The sequence below is a fragment of the Mustelus asterias genome, chromosome 26 (genome assembly GCF_964213995.1).
Source record: "Mustelus asterias chromosome 26, sMusAst1.hap1.1, whole genome shotgun sequence".
NCBI classification, from domain to species: Eukaryota; Metazoa; Chordata; class Chondrichthyes; order Carcharhiniformes; family Triakidae; genus Mustelus; species Mustelus asterias.
This window is the reverse complement of record NC_135826.1, coordinates 36,438,253-36,460,059: the sequence shown is the minus strand read 5'-3', so window position 1 is coordinate 36,460,059 and position 21,807 is coordinate 36,438,253. Positions and strand designations below refer to the sequence as shown.

The 21,807-nt window shown below is 48.5% G+C and overlaps 2 protein-coding genes across 3 annotated transcripts in view; both read left to right on the top strand.

Annotated features, from left to right (window-relative positions):
* LOC144479574 (dedicator of cytokinesis protein 8-like) overlaps positions 1–21,807 on the top strand; it is a 234,765-nt gene that overhangs the window by 149,732 nt on the left and 63,226 nt on the right. For both annotated transcript variants that reach the window (XM_078198454.1, XM_078198453.1), the window contains exons 26-29: positions 2,949–3,095; positions 4,885–4,997; positions 7,708–7,871; positions 17,426–17,556. In XM_078198454.1, the coding sequence (XP_078054580.1) occupies positions 2,949–3,095; positions 4,885–4,997; positions 7,708–7,871; positions 17,426–17,556 (555 nt within the window). The remainder of the gene's footprint in view (positions 1–2,948; positions 3,096–4,884; positions 4,998–7,707; positions 7,872–17,425; positions 17,557–21,807) is intronic.
* LOC144479576 (uncharacterized) lies at positions 12,294–16,629 on the top strand. The gene is made up of 2 exons (XM_078198456.1): positions 12,294–13,410; positions 16,064–16,629. Exons 1-2 carry the CDS (start codon positions 12,301–12,303, stop codon positions 16,070–16,072), a joined length of 1,119 nt encoding a protein of 372 aa, XP_078054582.1. The 5' UTR covers positions 12,294–12,300; the 3' UTR covers positions 16,073–16,629.

Below are 21,807 nucleotides of genomic sequence, written 5' to 3'. Positions count from 1 at the left end.
GGGGAGTATCCCATCACACTCCTGACTTGTGCCTTGTAGATGGTGGATAGGCTCTGGGGAGTCAGGAGATGAGTTATTCGCTGCAGTATTCCGAGCCTCTGACCTGCTCTTGTAACCATTGTGTTTATGTGGTGAGTCCAGTTGAGTTTCTGGTCAATGGTAACCTCAAGGATGTTGACAGTGGGGGATTCAGTGATGGTTACAGCATTGAATGTCAAGGGGTGGTTGTTAGAGTGTCTCTTATTGGTGATGGTCATTGCCTGGCATTTGTGTGGCGCGAATGTTACTGCCACTTGTCAGCCCAAGCCTGGATATTGTCCAGATTTTGTTGCATTTGAACATGGACTGCTTCAGTATCTGAGGAGTTGCGAATGGGGCTGAACATTGTGCAGTCATCGGCGAACATCCCCACTTCTGACCTTATGAAGGTCATTGATGAAGCAGTTGAAGATTGTTGGACCTAGGACACTACCCTGAGGGACCCCTACAGAGATGTCCTGGAGCTGAGATGACCGACCCTGCACAACCACAACCATCTCCCTATGTGCCAGGTATGACTCTAACCAGCGGAGAGTTTGCCCCCGATACCCATTGATTCCAGTTTTGCTGCAGCGTCTTGATGCCACACTTGGTCAAATGCGGCCTTGATGTCAAAGCCTGTCACTTTCACCTCACCTCTGGAATTCAGCTGTTTTGTCCATGTTTGAACCAAGGCTGTAATGAGGTCAGGAGCTGAGTGACCTTGGCAAAACCCAAACTGGGTGTCACTGAGCAAGTTATTACTAATCAGGTGCTGCTTGATAGTACTGTCGATGACCCCTTCCAGCACTTTACTGATGATTGAGAATAGACTGATTGGGCAGTAATTGGCCGGGTTGGATTTGTCCTGCTTTTTGTGTACAGGACATACCTGGGCAATTTTTCTCATTGTTAGGTAGATGCCAGTGTTGTAACTGTACCGGAAGAGCTTGGCTAGGGGAGCAGCAAATTCTGGAAAACAAGTCTTCAGTACTATTGCTGGAATGTTATCAGGGCCCATTGCCTTTGCAGTATCCAGTGTCTCCAACCATTTCTTGATATCACGGGGAGTGAATCGAATTGGCTGGAGACTGGCATCTGAGATGCTGGAGACCACTGGAGGAGGCCGAGACGGATCATCCACTCGGCTCTTCTGGCTGAAGATTGCTGTGAGTACTTCAGCCTTACCTTTTGCACTGATGTGCTGGGCTCCTCCATCATTGAGGGTGGGGATATTTGTAGAGCTGAGAACTTGACATCACTCTATGTCCAAACTTGCCTGAGGAATGATGAAATTCAGATTAGGGTGATTAGCTTATGAAATAAGGGATGCTTCAGCTGGGGCACGTGGGATGGGGGGAGGGGGGTGTGGGGAGGGTGGCGGTGGGGGTTGTATTTTGATTGTAACTTCCCCTGGTGGCCATCTGCGCATGATCAAAAAGAGGTCAAGGCAAGAGGAGACCCCAGGCAGTTTCGAAATAAGAGACCAATGGCACCCCTTAAGGGACACAGGACAGTCAATAAGGGGCTGATCCCTTAAAATACAGGACAAATGGTCACCCTAATTTCAATGCTCACATTCCCCCCTCCTCCCACCCCCACCCCCCCACCTCACTTCCTCACAGAAACCGAGCTTACCTGCGCACCTGTCTCACTGCTGACTCCTGTCCCTCTATGACGTGGAGCCAGTTGGTTCAGGAGCTGATGGTCGACCCTACTGTACATTAAGGGCGGGATTTTATGCCCACGCTCGTCCCGAAACTGTAAAGTCCTGCCCGAGGTCAACGGACCTTTCCATGGTCCACCCCTCACCCTCTCCGATTCCCGTGGCGGGCGGGACAGGAAAATTCCCCCCAAGGTATTTGTGGTCCTGCCTCAGTTTCTGCAGCTGTGGCCCCCATGGCCAACTGGAGGATTATTAAACATCACGGAATTATGCAGCAAAATTCTAACTTTTATTTTATTCATTCATGGGACATGGGCGTCACTGGCTAGTCAACATTTATTGCCCATCTGTAATTGCCCCAAGGGCAGTTGAGAGTCAACCACATTGCTGTGGCTCTGGAATCACATGGCCAGATCAGGTAAGGACAGCAGATTTCCTTCCTTAAAGAACCAGATGGGTTTTTCCGACAATCGACAATGGTCTCACGGTCATCAGTAGATTCTTAATTCCAGAAATTTATATTGAATTCAAATTCCACCATCTGCCATGGAGGGATTCGAACCCGGGTCCCCAGAACATTAACTGAGTTTCTGGATTAATAGTCTAGCGATAATACCACTGGGCCATCGCCTCCCCATATATTTCGTGGGAGAAATATGAACAGAATCTGCCACTGTTTCTAAAAGCAAATTACTGCTGGGATCTGAAGCAGAAAATGCTGGAAAATCTCAGCAGGTCTGACGGCATCTGTGGAGAGAGAATAGAGCCAACGTTTCAAGTCTGGATGACCCTTTGTCAGAGCTGCCTGTCAGAATTCTGATGAAGAGACATTCAGACTTTGAAAAGTTAACTCTATTCTCTCTCCCACAGATGCTGTCAGACCTGCTGAGATTTTCCAGCATTTTCTGTTTTTGTTGCTGCCGCTGTTTTATTTGGCTGGGGAACCATTCCCTAATTCCTCCTCCTCTATTTGTTCATGGGGTGTGAGCGTTACTGTCAAGACCGACATTCATTGCCCATCTCTAGTTACCCTCGAGAGGGTTTTGAGAGGACCATGAAAACCTTTCAAAAGCTTTGTACATTGACTGGCGCTAGAATATTGCCAGTAAGATTTCACCTTCAATAATTTTCCTGGGGTGAGGTTGTCTTGTGGCCTGATTATGGCTCAAGGTTACACTGCCACATGGTGCCTCAACCTTGCTTAACCAGAATTTTCCGTGTTGCTCCCACTGTCCGCGCCGGCACTGAACCCTTTGTGCTTTAGCTTTTAGACACAGCTGTGACCCAACCTCACCTCCACGACAGACGCATTGACTTCTTGAGGGTGGTCTGTAGCCACGAGCACTTTGTGACCCTGAACCTCCCGCTGGCATCAAGCTTCCAGACGCAGGAAGGCAACGAGTGTGAAAAGGTAATACTTCAACAACCGGAAATCCCTGCTGCCCTCTGCACCTTGACCTCATTGCAAACTGCATGCACTCTGATCTCAGTATAAGCTGCACCTTCCCTGACCCCAGCATAAGCTGCACCCTCTCTGACCTCAGCATAAGCTGCACCCTCTCTGACCTCAGTATAAGCTGCACCCTCTCTGATTCCAGTATAAACTGCACCCCCTCTGACTTCAGTATAAGCTGCACCCTCTCGGACCCAGTATAAGCTGCACCATCTTGGACCCCAGTCTCAGTTGCACCCTCTCTGACCCCAGCGTAAGCTGCACCGTCTCTGACCCCAGCATAAGCTGCACCCTCTCTGATTCCGATGTAAGCTGCATCATCTTGGACCCCAGTCTCAGCTCAGAGCTACATCCTCTCTGACCACAGTATAAGCTGCATCCTCTCTGACCACAGTATAAACTGAACCTTCTCGGAGTCCAGTATAGTTTGTAACATCTCAGACTCCGGTATAACTTGCACCCTCTCTAACCCCAGTATAACTTGCACCCTCTCCCACCCCAGTATAAGCTGCACCCTCTCGGACCCCAGGATAATCTGAATTCTCTTGGTCCCCAGTATATTCTGCATCCTCTTGGACCACAATACAAGCTGCACCCTCTCAGTCCCAGTATAAGCTGCACCCTACTTTGACTGCAGCATAATCTGCCCTGCCCTTCCAATCCTCCTCCCTCATGTTTTACTGTGACTGTTTTTATTGGATTTTATTGGTACTGTGAGTATGTCCTGGATCAGTGTTCATGCAGTCGGCTGTTTAGTTGTTGCAGACCCCGACCTGGGCATAGCCACCCTTGCACATACTGGGAGGGATTTTCCACCCTCCATTTCCAGCGGGCAGGGGTGGGGAATTGAGGGGGAGAGTCCCAAAACGGTTTACATGCCGGTGGGACTTCTCTGCTCGATGGTCCCTGCCAATGATGTAATGGGGTTCCCACCACGGAAGGTTGGGAGACCCATTACCATACATTTAAACATCATTAGCAGGCTTCCCCGCTGTATAATCCTCCCACATAAGGATTCCAATCCTCCCCTGCCCACCTCCACCCTGCCACAGCCAGCATGATGTCATGTTGGTAGGGTTTACCACAGGCCCTGACAAATGGTCCCCGCTGGGGCTGCACAGATATATACAACCCCCGGGGGAGGAGATGCTCCCTGACAGCTGGATTGGGGCAGGGGGGGTGGGTGCAGAGGGGTAGGAGGAGGGACTTATGTTGGGGAAGTTCAAAGTAGGTGGGGAGGTTGGGGCAAGGGGCTTTACATTTCCATTGGTGGGGGGCATCCATTCTTTTATTTTTTTCTTCCTGATTGGGGCATCGTCTAAAAATGGATCTGCGATCTGTCAGGGGCCGAGGTTTCTGGCGGATAAGCCCACCCTGCCAGCATAAAGTCATGGGTCCCATCCCTTCTATTGTCTTTCAAAAGCCTGGAAGATTTGGGAGGAAAAGTCAGCAGGAGAGCTGGCGGGCTACTCCCTGCTCCCCTACCTGAGACAACACCTTGAAAAAAAATCATAAAATCCCTCCCACTAGCTACAAAGACAAGTTTTCTTTAACTTCTCCTTGAAGATTCTGTGTGATCAGACACAGGTGGGCAGCCCCACTGTCTGTTGTGGTTAGATTCAGGGTATGACAGTCTAATATTGTTTTGTCGTGAAACTTTCTGTCTCACAATTACACCCTGCTCTTCCTGTTAAAAAAATGACAAAATGTGCTTTCAGCTGAAACCTTTTTCTTTTTATTTTCGTAGGATGCCGCTGGTCAGGACTCTGTCAGTCTTTCCAGGAAATTCCGCCAACAGCACTTCCTGGTGGGGCTGCTCCTGGAAGAGATAGCGGACGGACTGAGAGCTGATTCAGGCAGGTGAGTGAGCCAGGGACCAAGGCTCATTGTCATCAATAAGATCAACGTCCTCGCCTGTTGTGGCTCCTTTTGTCTCAAATGGATAGAAGTGAGGAAAAGAATAGTGTAAAATAAATTAAATTCCGGGCGATTGGAGTGGCAGCCTGATTATCACATTTGGATCAACTGAGATAACTTCAACCATGTTCTAACTCACACCATGTCCCCTCTCCTATCAGCTTTGTGCTTGTTGACCTAAACTGTTTCCAGGTTCAGCCACACTTTGATTTTAAAATTCTCATTCTTTTTTTCAAACCACTACACGGCCTTGCACATTCCAGACCAGAATTTTACACACACACAGTAACCTAGCAATGCACACACACAGTAACCTAGCAATGCACACACACAGTAACCTAGCAATGCACACACACAGTAACCTAGCAATGCACACATAGTAACCTAGCAATGCACACACACAGTAACCTAGCAATGCACACACACAGTAACCTAGCAATGCACGCACACAGTAACCTAGCAATGCACACATAGTAACCTAGCAATGCACACACACAGTAACCTAGCAATGCACACACAGTAACCTAGCAATGCACACACACAGTAACCTAGCAATGCACACACACAGTAACCTAGCAATGCACACACACAGTAACCTAGCAATGCACACATAGTAACCTAGCAATGCACACACACAGTAACCTAGCAATGCACACACACAGTAACCTAGCAATGCACACACACAGTAACCTAGCAATGCACGCACACAGTAACCTAGCAATGCACACACATAGTAACCTAGCAATGCACACACACAGTAACCCAGCAATGCACACACATAGTAACCTAGCAATGCACACACAGTAACCTAGCAATGCACACACACAGTAACCTAGCAATGCACACACAGTAACCTAGCAATGCACGCACACAGTAACCTAGCAATGCACGCACACAGTAACCTAGCAATGCACACACATAGTAACCTAGCAATGCACACACACAGTAACCTAGCAATGCACGCACACAGTAACCTAGCAATGCACACACACAGTAACCTAGCAATGCACACACAGTAACCTAGCAATGCACGCACACAGTAACCTAGCAATGCACACACACAGTAACCTAGCAATGCACACACAGTAACCTAGCAATGCACACACACAGTAACCTAGCAATGCACACACACAGTAACCTAGCAATGCACACACAGTAACCTAGCAATGCACGCATACAGTAACCTAGCAATGCACGCATACAGTAACCTAGCAATGCACGCACACAGTAACCTAGCAATGCACACACACAGTAACCTAGCAATGCACGCACACAGTAACCTAGCAATGCACGCACACAGTAACCTAGCAATGCACGCACACAGTAACCTAGCAATGCACGCACACAGTAACCTAGCAATGCACACACAGTAACCTAGCAATGCACGCACACAGTAACCTAGCAATGCACGCACACAGTAACCTAGCAATGCACACACACAGTAACCTAGCAATGCACGCACACAGTAACCTAGCAATGCACGCACACAGTAACCTAGCAATGCACGCACACAGTAACCTAGCAATGCACGCACACAGTAACCTAGCAATGCACGCACACAGTAACCTAGCAATGCACACACGCAGTAACCTAGCAATGCACACATAGTAACCTAGCAATGCACACACATAGTAACCTAGCAATGCACACACACAGTAACCTAGCAATGCACGCACACAGTAACCTAGCAATGCACGCACACAGTAAACTAGCAATGCACACACAGTAACCTAGCAATGCACGCACACAGTAACCTAGCAATGCACGCACACAGTAACCTAGCAATGCACACACACAGTAACCTAGCAATGCACACATATAGTAACCTAGCAATGCACGCACACAGTAAACTAGCAATGCACACACAGTAACCTAGCAATGCACGCACACAGTAACCTAGCAATGCACGCACACAGTAACCTAGCAATGCACACACACAGTAACCTAGCAATGCACACATAGTAACCTAGCAATGCACACACACAGTAACCTAGCAATGCACACACATAGTAACCTAGCAATGCACACACACAGTAACCTAGCAATGCGCACATAGTAACCTAGCAATGCACACACACAGTAACCTAGCAATGCACACATAGTAACCTAGCAATGCACACACACAGTAACCTAGCAATGCACACACACACAGCGAGCAACATATGTGTCAATCTTCCTGTTTCACAATTACACCCTGCCCTTCCTATTAAAATGACAAAATATGCTTTCAACTGAAACAGGAACAATTCCTTTTTCTTTCAATAATCCAGAAACATGTGACACATACACACACAAATGTAGGAATAGGCATTCTCATTCATTAATATAAAGAGTACACACTGTCATAGACTAAGCTAGCAAACACTCATACTAATCTAGCAATGGACTGACTCATACTCGAATCTAGCAAGACACCCACTTTGAACGCATACACGCACACTAATCTCGCAATAGATACACTCACATTGAATTACTAACACAAACTCACACAGCAATTATTTCTACACATGTTGTACCAAAACAAACGTATTCCCATATGCTATTAAGCTCATGTAATTAGACACTCACACGCATTTCCCTTCAATATTATCATAGTGCACTTTGACATTGCGCATTGATGTTCAGCTGTGTTTAAATGCTGGTGTTTTGGCAGATTGATAAGGAGAGAGGCAGTGAGCTTACTTCACAGCCTCCTGGCTTCACACGATAAAGACCTGAGGCTCTGGAACCCTGAGGTGAAGGAGAAGGTAGCAGCGTTGTACCTGCCGCTTCTGGGCATCGCACTGAGTGCCCTCCCCCAACTGCAGAAGCTGTCAGGTAAATGAAGTGGGAGGGACTGTGGGGAGGGGACATAATCCCAATGTGGAGACTGATAGATAATAACAGAATCAGAACACTCCGTTTCACAAGAAATTATTGCTTCATTTGGGCTGGGATTTTCATCCAGTTTCTCTCCCTCTCACTGATGTCTGGCTAGATGAAGACCTAGTCGAGAGTTGCGAGCAGTCATTCATGACATTGCTGTGACATCTAGGAATAAAAATCAATTATTAATGGATTAATTCATCAATGGAAATTGGAATTGGTCCAATTAAGCTGCTCCGAGTTGACCAGTTGGGCTGCACCCATTTGACAAGTTGACCAGCTCCCTGTTGACCAGTTGAGTTGCTCCCTGTTGACCAGCTCCCAGTTGGGCTGCTCCCAGTTGACCAGCTCCCAGTTGACCATTTGGGCTGCTCCCAGTTGACCAGTTGTGCTGCTAGCCTTTAACAGCAATTTCAGTGGGCTGGGGAAGCTCTGAGCATGGTTATAATCAGAGAGTGTCAGTGTGTGAGATCGGGGTGTACGCCAAACTGGTCATCTGGCAGTAAGGACACTTTAGTTGCAAGCAATAAAAGAACTAACTTCACAAAATAAATCAAAGAAAAAGATTCATTAAAGAAACTTCATTACACCAACACTCAAGCCACACTCTGGGCCACACAAACTCCCACAATCCCCATCTGCTTTCTATCTTTACGGGTCAGCTGATCACATCATTTTGCCATTGGTTACATTGTCTAGCTGGTCAGCTGACCCTCACGGCATGTTACCATTGATTACATTATAACACAGACAGTGGATTTAACTGTGTATAATTGGATTTGATTTATTATTATCACATGTATTAGTATACAGTGAACAGTATTGTTTCTTGCGCGCTATACAAAGCACACCATACATAGAGAAGGAAAGGAGAGGGTGCGGAATGTAGTGTTACAGTCATAGCTAGGGTGTAGAGAAAGATCAACTTAATGCGAGGTAGGTCCATTCGAAAGTCTGATGCAGGGATCTGGAAGTGTTTTGCAGAATCACAATCCCCACTCTCAGACCTGGGAGTGCAGCAAAAGATCCTGGGTCTATTATTTCACTCATAGAGCCTCTAATTAGAGCAACAATCCGGACAAATATCATAGATACATCAACGGGGAAAAAAGACTTGTGTATATATATAGCACCTTTTACATCTGAAGGTCATCACAAATATGTGCTTTACTGTCAATGAAACACCTCCTCCACGGTCATCCTCAACACTGGTGCCCCACAAGGCTGTGTCCTCAGCCCCCTACTCCTAATACACCTCTGACTGTGTGGCCAAATTCTCCTCCAACTCAATTTTCAAGTTTGCTGGTGATACCACCGTAGTGGGTCGGATCTCAATAACAAGACTGAGTACAGGAATGAGATAGAGAGTCTGGTGAACTGGTGTGACGACAATAATCTCTCCCTCAATGTCAGCAAAATTAAGGAGATAGTCATCGACTTCAGGAAGCATAGTGGAGAACATGCCCCTGTCTACATCAACGGAGACGAAGTGGAAATGATTGAGAGCTTCAAGTTTTTAGGTGTCCAGATCACCAACAACCTGTCCTGGTCCCCCCATGCCAACACTATAGTTAAGAAAGCACACCAACGCCTCTACTTTCTCAGGAGGCTAAGGAAATTTGGCATGTCAGCTACGACTCTCACCAACATTTACAGATGCACCATAGAAAACATTCTTTCTGGTTGTATCACAGCTTGGTATGGCTCCTGTTCTGTCCACGACCACAAGGAACTACAAAGGGTCGTGAACGAAGCCCAGTCCATCATGCAAACCAGCTTCCCATCCACTAACTACTTCCTGCTGCCTTGGAAAAGCCGCCAGCATAATCAAGGACCCCGTGCACCCCTGACATACTCTCTTCCACCTTCTTCCATTGGAAAAAGATACAGAAGTCTGAGGACCCGTACCAACCAACTCAAGAACAGCTTCTTCCCTGCTACCATCAGACTTTTGAATGGACCTACCTCGTATTAAGTTGATCTTTCTCTACACCCTAGCTATGACTCTAACACTACATTCTGCACTCTCTCCTTTCCTTCTTTATGTACGATATGCTTTGTCTGTATAGCGTGCAAGAAACAACACTTTTCACTGTATGCTAATACATGTGACAATGGTAAATCAAATCAAATGAAGTATTTTTGAAGTGTAGTCACTGTTATGATGTAGGAGATTAGATGAGTACGTGAGGGAGATAGGAATCGAAGCTTCTATTGATAGGGTTTGATGAATAGGGATGGGGGGAGGCTTTTGTGGAACATTGGCACCAGCATCGACCACCTGGGCAGCTTGGGCCTTTCGCTGTGCTATATATTCTATTGATGGTAATTCCATGCTTTTGGCAGCCTGATACTGGGATTTGCTGATTCATTCTCGATGTACTCTATTTCTGGTTGAGCAGCTGCTCAGGCCCACACTTCCCCTTAATCACAACGTACAAAACGATTTATTTCCAGTTAGTATAGCTCTGGTATCTGGCTTGCACTCATTACCCAATATGGAGAGTTGAGCGCAGGACACCGGGCTCATTCAGTGACAGCTGGTTGCCGTGACAACAGGCAGTCGGCGTAGTGATGAGAGCTGAGATCAAACAGGCCAAAGAACCGTCTGCATCGGAACCAATCTTGCAACTGTGAAGGCAAATGAGGCAGCTTCTGCCAGGGAAAATTCTCACAGGTGTCTGTTGTTGCTCTGTTATTAACACTCTGGCCTCTGATTCAGAAGGTTCTGGGTTCAAATCCCACTCCAGGAACGCAGAAAGCTAGGCTGACACTCTAGGGCAGTACTGAGGGAGTGCTGTTGGAGGTTCTGTTTCTCAGATGAGATAATAAACCAAGACCCTATTTTCCCTCTTGGGTGGACAGAAAAGATCCCACCTTTTTCCTGGTGTCCTAGTCAATAATTATTCCTTAGCCAACATCACCAAAACAGGTCATAATCAGATTGCTCTTTGTGGGAGCTTGCTAATGGCTGCCCTTCATTACATCAATGAACAGATTTCATCTCCTTGTCTCAGGAAAGTTATACTGGCATTTGAGGCAGTCGAGAAGGTTCACAAGGTTAATCCTAAGTATTCAGGGATTTTCTTATAAGGAGAGGTTGAGTAGAACCTGTACTCATTGGAGTTTAGAAGAATGAGAGGTGATGTTATTGAGACATACAGGATCTCAGGGGGTTTGAAAGGGTAGATGCTGAAAGATTGGGCCCGATTCTCTCATTGCGACCCGCAACTTTTCTGGTGGGTCGGGTCAGGAGATGCTCATGTCGGCCATTTTGTGGGTTTCCCGCGGGTATTTACGACCTGCGCGCATCTCCCAATCGGAAGAAATGACGCCGCCGGGAACACACAGAAGTCCAGCAGGAAGTGAGGTAAGTAATTTGAATATGTTTTAAATGTAATTTAAATGTCATTTCAATGTGATTATCCATTCCGTGCCAGCCTTGATAGCATCTCCCATCCCGCCAGGAGTACTTTATTCCGGCGGGGTTTAGAGTAGCTCCCCACGTTCGGGGAACTAGCGGGAGATCCCGCTGGAGTGAAGGGGGGGCAATTGGGGCCCCCCAGGGGGTCGGGCAGTGGGAGGGCATGGGCACCCTGGCAGTGCCAGCCTGTGCCTCCTGGCACTGCCCAAGGGGCAAAGTGTCCATGCCCAGGGGGCACATTGGCACTGCCCACCAGGCATCAGGCAGTGCCAAAGGAGTGGGGCCGAGGGGGATTGCTGGGGTCGGGGGGTCCTGCTGCCACTCTGCATGGGGATCAGTCTGGGCTGGAGGGAGGCCAGCGATTGGGGCGGGCTGTGGGGTGGGGGGGGGGGGTGGTGGTCTGCCGTGGGTGGGGGCTGGAGGGGCAGCACTGTGGTTGTCCTGGGCTGGCCAGCGATCGAGCTGACCAGCAAATGGGGAGACTGCACTGAAAAAACAATCGTGATCGAGACCAGTTTTCCCACCAATTCAGCACTTTTGGGAGAATCGTCCCCAGGGCCAGAGGGCATAATCTCAGAGTAAGGGATTGCCCATTTGTGGTGAACCATCGTTGGTTCCCACTGGATAGTACTGAGCCAGGGTCTGGCCAGTGCTACAAGGATGTACATATGTTACTGTTGGGTTGTGCTACTTGTTGCTGTTGGGGTTAGGGTGGGGTTGTTACACCTTTGTACTGTAGTGGTGTGGTACATCCCAGTCGGGCTCCGCCTCCTGGGAGAGGTATAAAGGTCCCTGCTCTGGCTGGGACCCCTCAATCTGGGATCGTGTATATAATTATTGGCTGCTTCATTACAGTAAATAAAAGCCTTTATTTCCCGAGCATCTAGCCTCATGTTTGATAACGCGCATCAATTTTATTTACTGTTGTTAAACTCTCGTCGAAGAAAAAAAAAGAGTATGGAGCAGATCCTGAAGCCGGAACGCCTTACACTAGATCCACGTGCGGTGGGCGCCTCTAACACCTTCAACCACTGGCTGAAGTGCTTCGAAGACTACCTGGCAGCCTCCGCAGCGGTCACCACAGATGATGACAGACTCCGGGTCCTCCACGCGAGGGTAAGCGACACTGTCTACCACGCGATCCGTGCGGCCACCGATTACACAAAGGCTCTTGAGCTTCTGAAGAAGCGTTATATCAAACCGCCCAATGAAATACACGCTCGTTACCTCTTAGCCAGTCGACGACGGCAGTCTGGCGAAACGATGGAGGAATATGCGAATGAGCTCCCACAGCTAGCCAGGGGCTGTAACTGCAAAGCTGTGTCGGCTGAGCAGAGCATGAACGACCTTGCCCGAGATGCGTTTGTGGCGGGAGTCGGATCGTCGTACATTCGACTTAAACTATTGGAGAAAGGTAACCTTGACCTTACCCAGGCAATCGAGCTAGCGGAGATGCTGGAGACGGCCTCCAAAAGCTTAGTGTTGTATCCGGAAGACCACGTGGAGACAACGTGGCAGGAGCAGTCGCCTATCCCTCCTCGTCCCTCGGGTTCGAAATGCTGCGTAATGGCATGCTCACACTCTGGCCAGACGACGGCAGCAGCTCCGGGCGGCCCGCGGTATTACTTCTGTGGGGGAGCGAAGCATACTCGGCAACGGTGTCCCGCTAAGGCTGTGTTGTGCTCCGCCTGCGGTAAGAAAGGGCACTATTCGAAAGTGTGCCGATCCAAATCTCGGAACGGCAGTGCGGCCTGCGATTCTTCAGAGCTCGGCTCTTCGTCGTCGAAATCATCGAGGGGTTCGTCCACGTGCGAGGCCAGGACGACGCCATTACGGTCGACGGAGTCAGAGGTGTGTGACCACCAGGGGTTGCTGAGTTTGGCGCCATCACCCATGTGCAACCTATGGGAGCGGCCATGTTGGTCGGCCCCGACTGCGAACGACCAGCAGGGGTCCTCCTCGTCGATTTCAGCTGCCTGCAGTGGCGCTCATGAACCGACGGTGGCGTCGATTATCCTGGACCAGGCCAAGCCTCATAGACTTGACAAATCTATGATGAACATCCAGGTAAATGACCACGTGATTTATTGTCTGTTTGACAGCGGGAGCACTGAGAGCTTTATCCACCCAGACACTGTGAAGCGGTGTGGACTCCGGATTCAACATGCCAAACAAACAATCTCTATGGCATCGAGGTCCCGGTCTGTCACCGTGCTAGGGAGTTGCGTGGTAACTTTGACGGTGCAAGGCACAGTTTACGAGCGTTTCAAGCTCCTAGTGTTGCCGTACCTTTGCGCGCCAATACTTCTCGGACTAAACTTCATGGTCCACTTGAGGAGTGTAACCCTACAGTACGGTGGGCCACTCCCTTCACTGGCAGTGGGAGAACAGCAGCAGCCTCCAAATTGCCCAATTGCCTCTCGACGCTGAAGATCACCACACCCTCCCTGTTCCAGAGTCTTGTGCCAGGCTGCAAGCCCATCGCGACTAAAAGTAGGCGTTACAGCGCTGAGGATCGGATCTTCATTAGATCTGAGGTTCAGCGGCTCCTCAAAGAAAGGATCATACAACCCAGCGCTAGTCCGTGGAGGGCGCAGGTCGTGGTAGTCAAGAGCGGGAACAAACCCCGGATGGTCATTGACTATAGTCAGACCATTAATCGATACACGCAGCTGGATGCGTATCCTCTCCCGCGCATATCTGATATGGTCAATCAGATTGCGCAGTACCGGGTGTTCTCCACCATAGACCTCAAGTCTGCCTACCACCAACTCCCCATTCGCCCAGAGGACCGACAATTCACGGCTTTTGAGGCGGATGGTCGCTTGTATCACTTTCTCAGGGTTCCCTTTGGTGTCACCAATGGGGTCTCGGTCTTCCAGCGTGCTATGGACCGAATGGTGGACCAGAACGGGCTGCGGGCTACCTTCCCATACCTGGATAATGTCACCATCTGCGGCCATGACCAGCAGGACCACGACACGAATCTCCTGAATTTCCTACGCACTGCATCTCGCCTGAACTTGACCTACAACAGGGAGAAGTGTGTGTTTCGTACGTGCCGTTTAGCCATCCTAGGATACGTGGTGGAAAACGGGTTCATTGGCCCTGATCCAGACCGTATGCGCCCCCTTTCTGAACTTCCCTTGCCTGCTAGTGCAAAAGCACTGAGAAGATGCTGAGGCTTCTTCTCTTATTATGCGCAGTGGGTTCCGAATTACGCGGACAAAGCCCGTCCGCTCATTAAGTCCACGACTTTTCCCCTAACGCCAGAGGCCCGATTGGCCTTCGATAAATTAAAAGCCGACATCGCGAAAGCTACGATGCACGCTGTTGACGAGTCCATCCCCTTTCAGGTGGAGAGCGATGCATCTGATTTCGCCCTGGCCGCCACACTTAACCAGGCGGGCAGGCCCGTCGCATTTTTTTCCCGCACCCTGCAAGGCCCCGAAATCCGGCATTCAGCGGTGGAAAAGGAGGCCCAGGCCATTGTGGAGGCCGTCAGGCACTGGCGCCATTACTTGGCGGGAAAACGGTTCACCCTGATCACGGACCAGCGGTCCGTGGCGTTCATGTTTAATAACACGCAGAGGGGCAAGATCAAGAATGACAAGATCTTGCGGTGGAGAATTGAACTCTCCACCTATAACTACGACATCATGTACCGTCCAGGGAAACTCAATGAGCCCTCGGATGCCCTCTCGCGTGGAATATGCGCCAGTATACAGGAGGACCGTTTGCAGGCTCTCCATAATGACCTATGCCATCCTGGGGTCACTCGGCTCTACCACTTTATAAAAGCCCGCAACCTGCCCTACTCGGTGGAAGACGTCAGGTCCCTAACAAGAAGCTGTCGGGTTTGCGCGGAATGCAAACCGCACTTTTACCGACCTGACCGGGCACATTTAGTCAAGGCCACTCGTCCCTTCGAGAGACTGAGTGTCGATTTTAAGGGCCCCCTTCCCTCAACAGATCGGAATGTGTACTTCCTCAATATCATTGACGAGTACTCTAGGCTCCCTTTTGTTGTTCCCTGCTCTGATACATCTGCTGCCACGGTTATCAAGGCATTCCGTGATCTCTTTACCCTGTTCGGGTACCCCGGCTACATTCACAGCGACAGGGGCTCGTCGTTCATGAGCGATGACTTGAGGCAATTCCTGCTCTCATACGGGATTGCCTCTAGTAGGACCACGAGCTACAACCCTAGGGGTAACGGACAGGTGGAACGTGAGAATGCTACAGTCTGGAAGGCTGTCTTACTGGCGTTGAAGTCAAAAAGTCTTCCAGTCTCCCGTTGGCAAGAGGTGCTCCCTGATGCGCTCCATTCTATTCGCTCCCTCCTGTGTACGGCAACCAATGCTACTCCCCATGAGAGGATGTTTTCATTCCCTCGGAAGTCTTCCTCGGGGACCTCATTACCGTCTTGGTTGATGTACTCAGGACCCGTCCTCCTGCGGCGACATGTAAGGGCCCGCAAGTCCGACCTGTTGGTCGAACAGGTCCATCTCCTCCACGCCAACCCTCAGTATGCCTATGTGGCATACCCTGACGGGCGAGAGGACACGGTCTCGATCCAAGACCTGGCGCCAGCAGGGGACGTAGCAACCCCTGTCGCTCCCATACCCCCTGTTACAAACCCCTTAACTCTTGTTTCTCCCCCGGACACGGCGCGGGCAGCACTGGGACCATTGCTTAACCCTTTTACTCCCGTGTACAGCTTGCCTGAGTCCAGAAGATGGTCGCCACTGCAGGGCGTGTCAGGACCCCATGGACTACCGTCACCTCAGGGTCAACCGGCCTGTGAGTCTGTGGAAGAACAGCTGGACGCCGCCTTGGGGAGAACGCCACCGCAAGTGCCTACTCCGGTGTCACCGCCGGTATTGAGGAGGTCACAACGACGGTGCGGTCCCCCTGACCGTCTGAACTTATAGACTGATGACACTTTATTCTGTTTTTTTTTGTGCCCCGCCGGCCTTTGTTCTCAAAGGAGGGGTGAATGTGGTGAACCATCGTTGGTTCCCACTGGATAGTACTGAGCCAGGGTCTGGCCAGTACTACAAGGATGTACATATGTTACTGTTGGGTTATGCTACTTGTTGCTGTTGGGGTTAGGGTAGGGTTGTTACACCTTTGTACTGTAGTGTTGTGGTACATCTCAGTCGGGCTCCGCCTCCTGGGAGAGGTATAAAGGTCCCTGCTCTGGCCGGGACCCCTTCAGTCTGGGATCGTGTATATAATTATTGGCTGCTTCATTACAGTAAATAAAAGCCTTTATTTCCCGAGCATCTAGCCTCGTGTTTGATAACGCGCATCACCATTTAAGATGGAGATGAGGAGGAATTTGTTCTCTCAGAGGGTAGTGAACCTGTGGAATTCTTTACCACAGAGGACTGTAGAGGCTGGGTTGTTAAGTATTTCCAAAGCTGAGATTGACAGATTTTTAATCAGTAAAGGAATCGAGGGTTATGGGGATAAGGCGGGAAAGTGGAGTTAAGGATTATCATATCAGATCGGTCATGATCTCATTGAATGGCAGAGCAGACTCGATAGGCCGAATGGCCTACTACTGCTCCTAAGTCTTAAGGTCTTATAACAGTGACTACATTTCAAAAAGGACTTCATTGGCTTTATAGTATTTTTGGAGCGTCCGGAGGTCGTGGAAGTCGCTATATAAATGCAAGCTCTTTGTTTCATAAACCAAAGATATAAAATGACATGCACAGTTGGGGATTAATTGTATTTATATCTGCAACTGGGAACGGATCCCAGTGTAGACACAATAATTTGAAAGGTTTTCAATCATGCACTTGCTATTAGTGTTCATGCTGTCCAACTTGGGGGTGGGGGTGTTGGGGTAAACGGGGCTGGTTCTGTGATCCTCGCTGAACTACTGTGAGTAAAACTCCATCCTGTTGAAATACTCATGACTTATACTTTAGAGCTCACTTTACTAAAAATGTGAGGAACCATCATTGACCGTGTGCAGGAATGTGAAAGGTGATTATCTCCATATTCCCAAGCTCAGTGATGTTCCCTGAATGTTGTCTGTTCCATGTTGAACTTCTCTCTCTTTTTAAAGATTCTGACAGGAGTAAGTTGAATGCACGCCATTCAAATCCCAGGAATGTCACCAGCCTCATATTCACCTCGCCAGTTGCGTTAACACCGCCCAGTGCCTCGACGAATAGATACTCGACTCCCATCACAGGGGTAAGCGTGCTTAACCCTTTCCAGCCCAGGTTGTTTTTTTTCGATTAGAGTTGACTCTTTCCATGAATCCAGCAGCGCGGATTAATCCCAGCTCCTTAGCTATCACTGAGGACCTGCAGATTCTAAATTGTCACCATCAAATCTTTAATCACAGGAACACAGAGCACTGAAAGAGGCTATTCAGCCCATCATTGTCAGTGTTGGCTGTTTGAAATTGCTGTCTGATTAATCTCACTGTCCTGCTCTTTCCTGCAAATTCTTTAGTTTCAAATATTAGGTGTGATTTTCCAGTCCCCCCGCATGGCATGATTTTCCAGTCATAGAGGTTTACAGCATGGAAACAGGCCCTTCGGCTCAACTTGTTCATGCTGCCCTTTTTTTTAACACCCCTAAACTAATCCCAATTGCCCGCATTTGGCCCATATCCCTCTATACCTATCGTACCCATGTAACTATCTAAATGCTTTTTAAAAGATAAAATTGTACCCGCCTCTACTACTACCTCTGGCAGCTTGTTCCAGACACTCACCACCCTCTGTGTGAAAAAATTGCCCCTCTGGACATTTTTGTATCTCTCCCCTCTCACCTTAAACCTATGCCCTCTAGTTTTAGACTCCCCTACCTTTGGGAAAAGATATTGACGATCTACCTTGTCTATGCCCCTCATTATTTTATAGACCTCCATAAGGTTACCCCCTCAGCCTCCTAGGCTCCAGAGAAAAAAGTCCCAGTCTATTCAGCCTCGCCTTATAACAGGTTCCTGCCTGATTCCATCAAGTCCCGGTAGCATCCTAGTAAATCTTTTCTGCACTCTTTCTAGATTAATAATATCCTTTCTATAATAGGGTGACCAGAATTGCACACAGTATTCCAAGTGTGGCCTTACCAATGTCTTGTACAACTTTAACAAGACGTCCCAACTCCTGTATTCAATGTTCTGACCAATGAAACCAAGCATGCCGAATGCCTTGTTCACCACTCTGTCCACCCGTGACTCCACTTTCAAGGAGCTATGAACATGTACCCCTAGATCTCTTTATTCTGTAACTCTCCCCACGCCCTACCATTTACTGAGTAAGTCCTGCCCTGGTTCAATCTACCAAAATGCATTACCACGCATTTGTCTGAATTAAACTCCATCTGCCATTCGTCAGCCCACTGGCCCAATTGATCAAGATCCCGCTGCAATTGGAGATAACCTTCCTCACTGTCCACTATGCCTCCAATCTTGGTGTCATCTGCAAACTTACTAACCATGCCCCCTATATTCTCATCCAAATCATTTATATATATGACAAATAACAGTGGGCCCAGCACTGATCCCTGGGGCACACCGCTGGTCACAGGCCTCCAGTTTGAAAAACAACTCTCTACAACCACCCTCTGGCTTCTGTCAAGAACAGTAAGAAGTTTAACAACACCAGGTTAAAGTCCATGTGGAGATGCCGGCGTTGGCTGATAATTGATATTGTTAAATTGAGTTGTTAAACTTCTTACTGTGTTTACCCCAGTCCAACGCCGGCATCTCCACATTCTGTCAAGAAGCCAATTTTGTATCCATTTAGATACCTCACCCTGTATCCCGTGAGATTTAACTTTATGCAACAACCTACCATGTGGTACCTTGTCAAAGGCCTTGCTAAAGTCCATGTAGACAACATCAACTGCACTGCCCTCATCTATCTTCTTGGTTACCCCTTCAAAAAACTCAATCAAATTTGTGAGACATGATTTTCCACTCACAAAGCCATGCTGACTGTCCCTAATCAGTCCTTGCATCTCTAAATGTCTATAGATCCTGTCTCTCAAAATACCTTCCAACAATTTACCCACCACAGATGTGAGGCTCACTGGCCTGTAGTTCCCAGGCTTTTCCCTGCAGCCCTTTTTAAACAAAGGCATAATATTTGCCACTCTCCAATCTTCAGGCACCTCACCCGTGATTATCGATGATTCAAATATCTCGGCTAGGGGACCCGCAATTTCCTCCCTAGCCTCCCACAATGTCCTGGGATACACCTTATCAGGTCCCGCAGATTTATCTACCTTGATGCATTTTAAGACTTCCAGCAACTACTTCTCTGTAATATGTACACTCCTCAAGACATCAATATTTATTTCCCCAAGTTCCTTAAAATCCATGCTTTTCTCAACAGTAAATACTGATGAGAAATATTCATTTAGGATCTCACCCATCTCTTGTGGATCCGCACATAGATGTCCTTGTTGATCCTTAAGAGGCCCTACTCTCTCCCTTGTTACTCTTTTGCCCTTTATGTATTTGTAGAAGCTCTTTGGATTCTCCTTTGCCTTATCAGCCAAAACAATTTTGTGTCTCCTTTTTGCCCTCCTGATTTCTCTCTTAACTCTACTCCTACACCCACTTTACTCTTCAAGAGATTCACTTGATCCCAGCTGTCTATGCACTTCATGTGCCTCTTTCTCCTTCTTGACCAGGGCCTCAATATCCCGAGTCATCCAGGGTTCCCGACTTCTGCCAGCCTTGCCCTTCACTCGAAGAGGAATGCATTTACCCTGAACCCTGGTTAACACACTTTTGAAAACATGCCACTTACCAGACATCCCTTTGCCTTCCCACAGACTCCGCCAATTAACTTTTGAAAGTTCCTGCCTGATACCATCAAAATTGGCCTTGCCCAATTTAGAATATTAACTTTTGGGACAGACCTATCATTCTCCATAGCTATCTTAAAACTAATGAATTATGGTCACTGGTCCCAAAGTGATCCCTCACTAACACTCCTGTCACCTGCCCTTGCTTATTTCCCAAGAGGAGGTCAAGTTTTCAAGGTCCCCCCGCATGGTGTGATTTTCTAGTCCCCCCACACGATGTCATTTTCCAGTCCCCCCCTCTGGATGGCGTGATTTTCCAGTCCCCCCTCGCAGTGCGATTTTCTATTCTCCCCACATGGTGTGATTTTCCAGTCGCCCTGCATGGTGTGATTTTCCAGTCCTCCTCACAGTGTAATTTTCCAGTCCCCTCGCACAGCATGATTTTCCAATCCCCCTGCATGGTATGATTTTCCAATCCCCCTGCATGGTATGATTTTCCAGTCCCTCTGCGTGGCATGATTTTCCAGTCCCCCCACGCGGCGAGATTTTCCAGTCCCCCCACGAAGTGTGATTTACCAGTCCTTCTGCACGGCATGATTTTGCAGTCCCCCCGCGCAGCGTGATTTGTGATGGCGGAGGTGGTCCGTGGCGGCACGGTAGCGCAGTGGTTAGCACTGCTGCTTCACAGCTCCAGGGTCCCGGGTTCGATTCCTGGCTCGGGTCACTGTCTGTGTGGAGTTTTCACATTCTCCTCGTGTCATAGAACATAGAACATAGAACAGTACAGCACAGAACAGGCCCTTTGGCCCACGATGTTGTGCCGACCTTCATCTGAAACCAAGATCAAGCTATCCCACTCCCTACCATCCTGGTGTGCTCCATGTGCCTATCCAATAACCGCTTAAATGTTCCTAAAGTGTCTGACTCCACTATCACTGCAGGCAGTCCATTCCACACCCCAACCACTCTCTGCGTGAAGAACCTACCTCTGATATCCTTCCTATATCTCCCACCATGAACCCTATAGTTATGCCCCCTCGTAATAGCTCCATCCACCCGAGGAAATAGTCTTTGAACGTTCACTCGATCTATCCCCTTCATCATTTTATAAACCTCTATTAAGTCTCCCCTCAATCTCCTCCGCTCCAGAGAGAACAGCCCCAGCTCCCTCAACCTTTCCTCATAAGACCGACACTCCAAACCAGGCAGCATCCTGGTAAATCTCCTCTGCACTCTTTCCAGCGCTTCCACATCCTTCTTATAGTGAGGTGACCAGAACTGCACGCAATATTCCAAATGCGGTCTCACCAAGGTCCTGTACAGTTGCAGCATAACCCCACGGCTCTTAAACTCCAACCCCCTGTTAATAAAAGCTAACACACTATATGCCTTCTTCACAGCTCTATCCACTTGAGTGGCAACCTTTAGAGATCTGTGGATATGGACCCCAAGATCTCTCTGTTCCTCCACAGTCTTCAGAACCCTACCTTTGACCCTGTAATCCACATTTAAATTAGTCCTACCAAAATGAATCACCTCACATTTATCAGGGTTAAACTCCATTTGCCATTTTTCAGCCCAGCTTTGCATCCTATCTATGTCTCTTTGCAGCCTACAATACCCCTCCACCTCATCCACTACTCCACCAATCTTGGTGTCATCAGCAAATTTACTGAT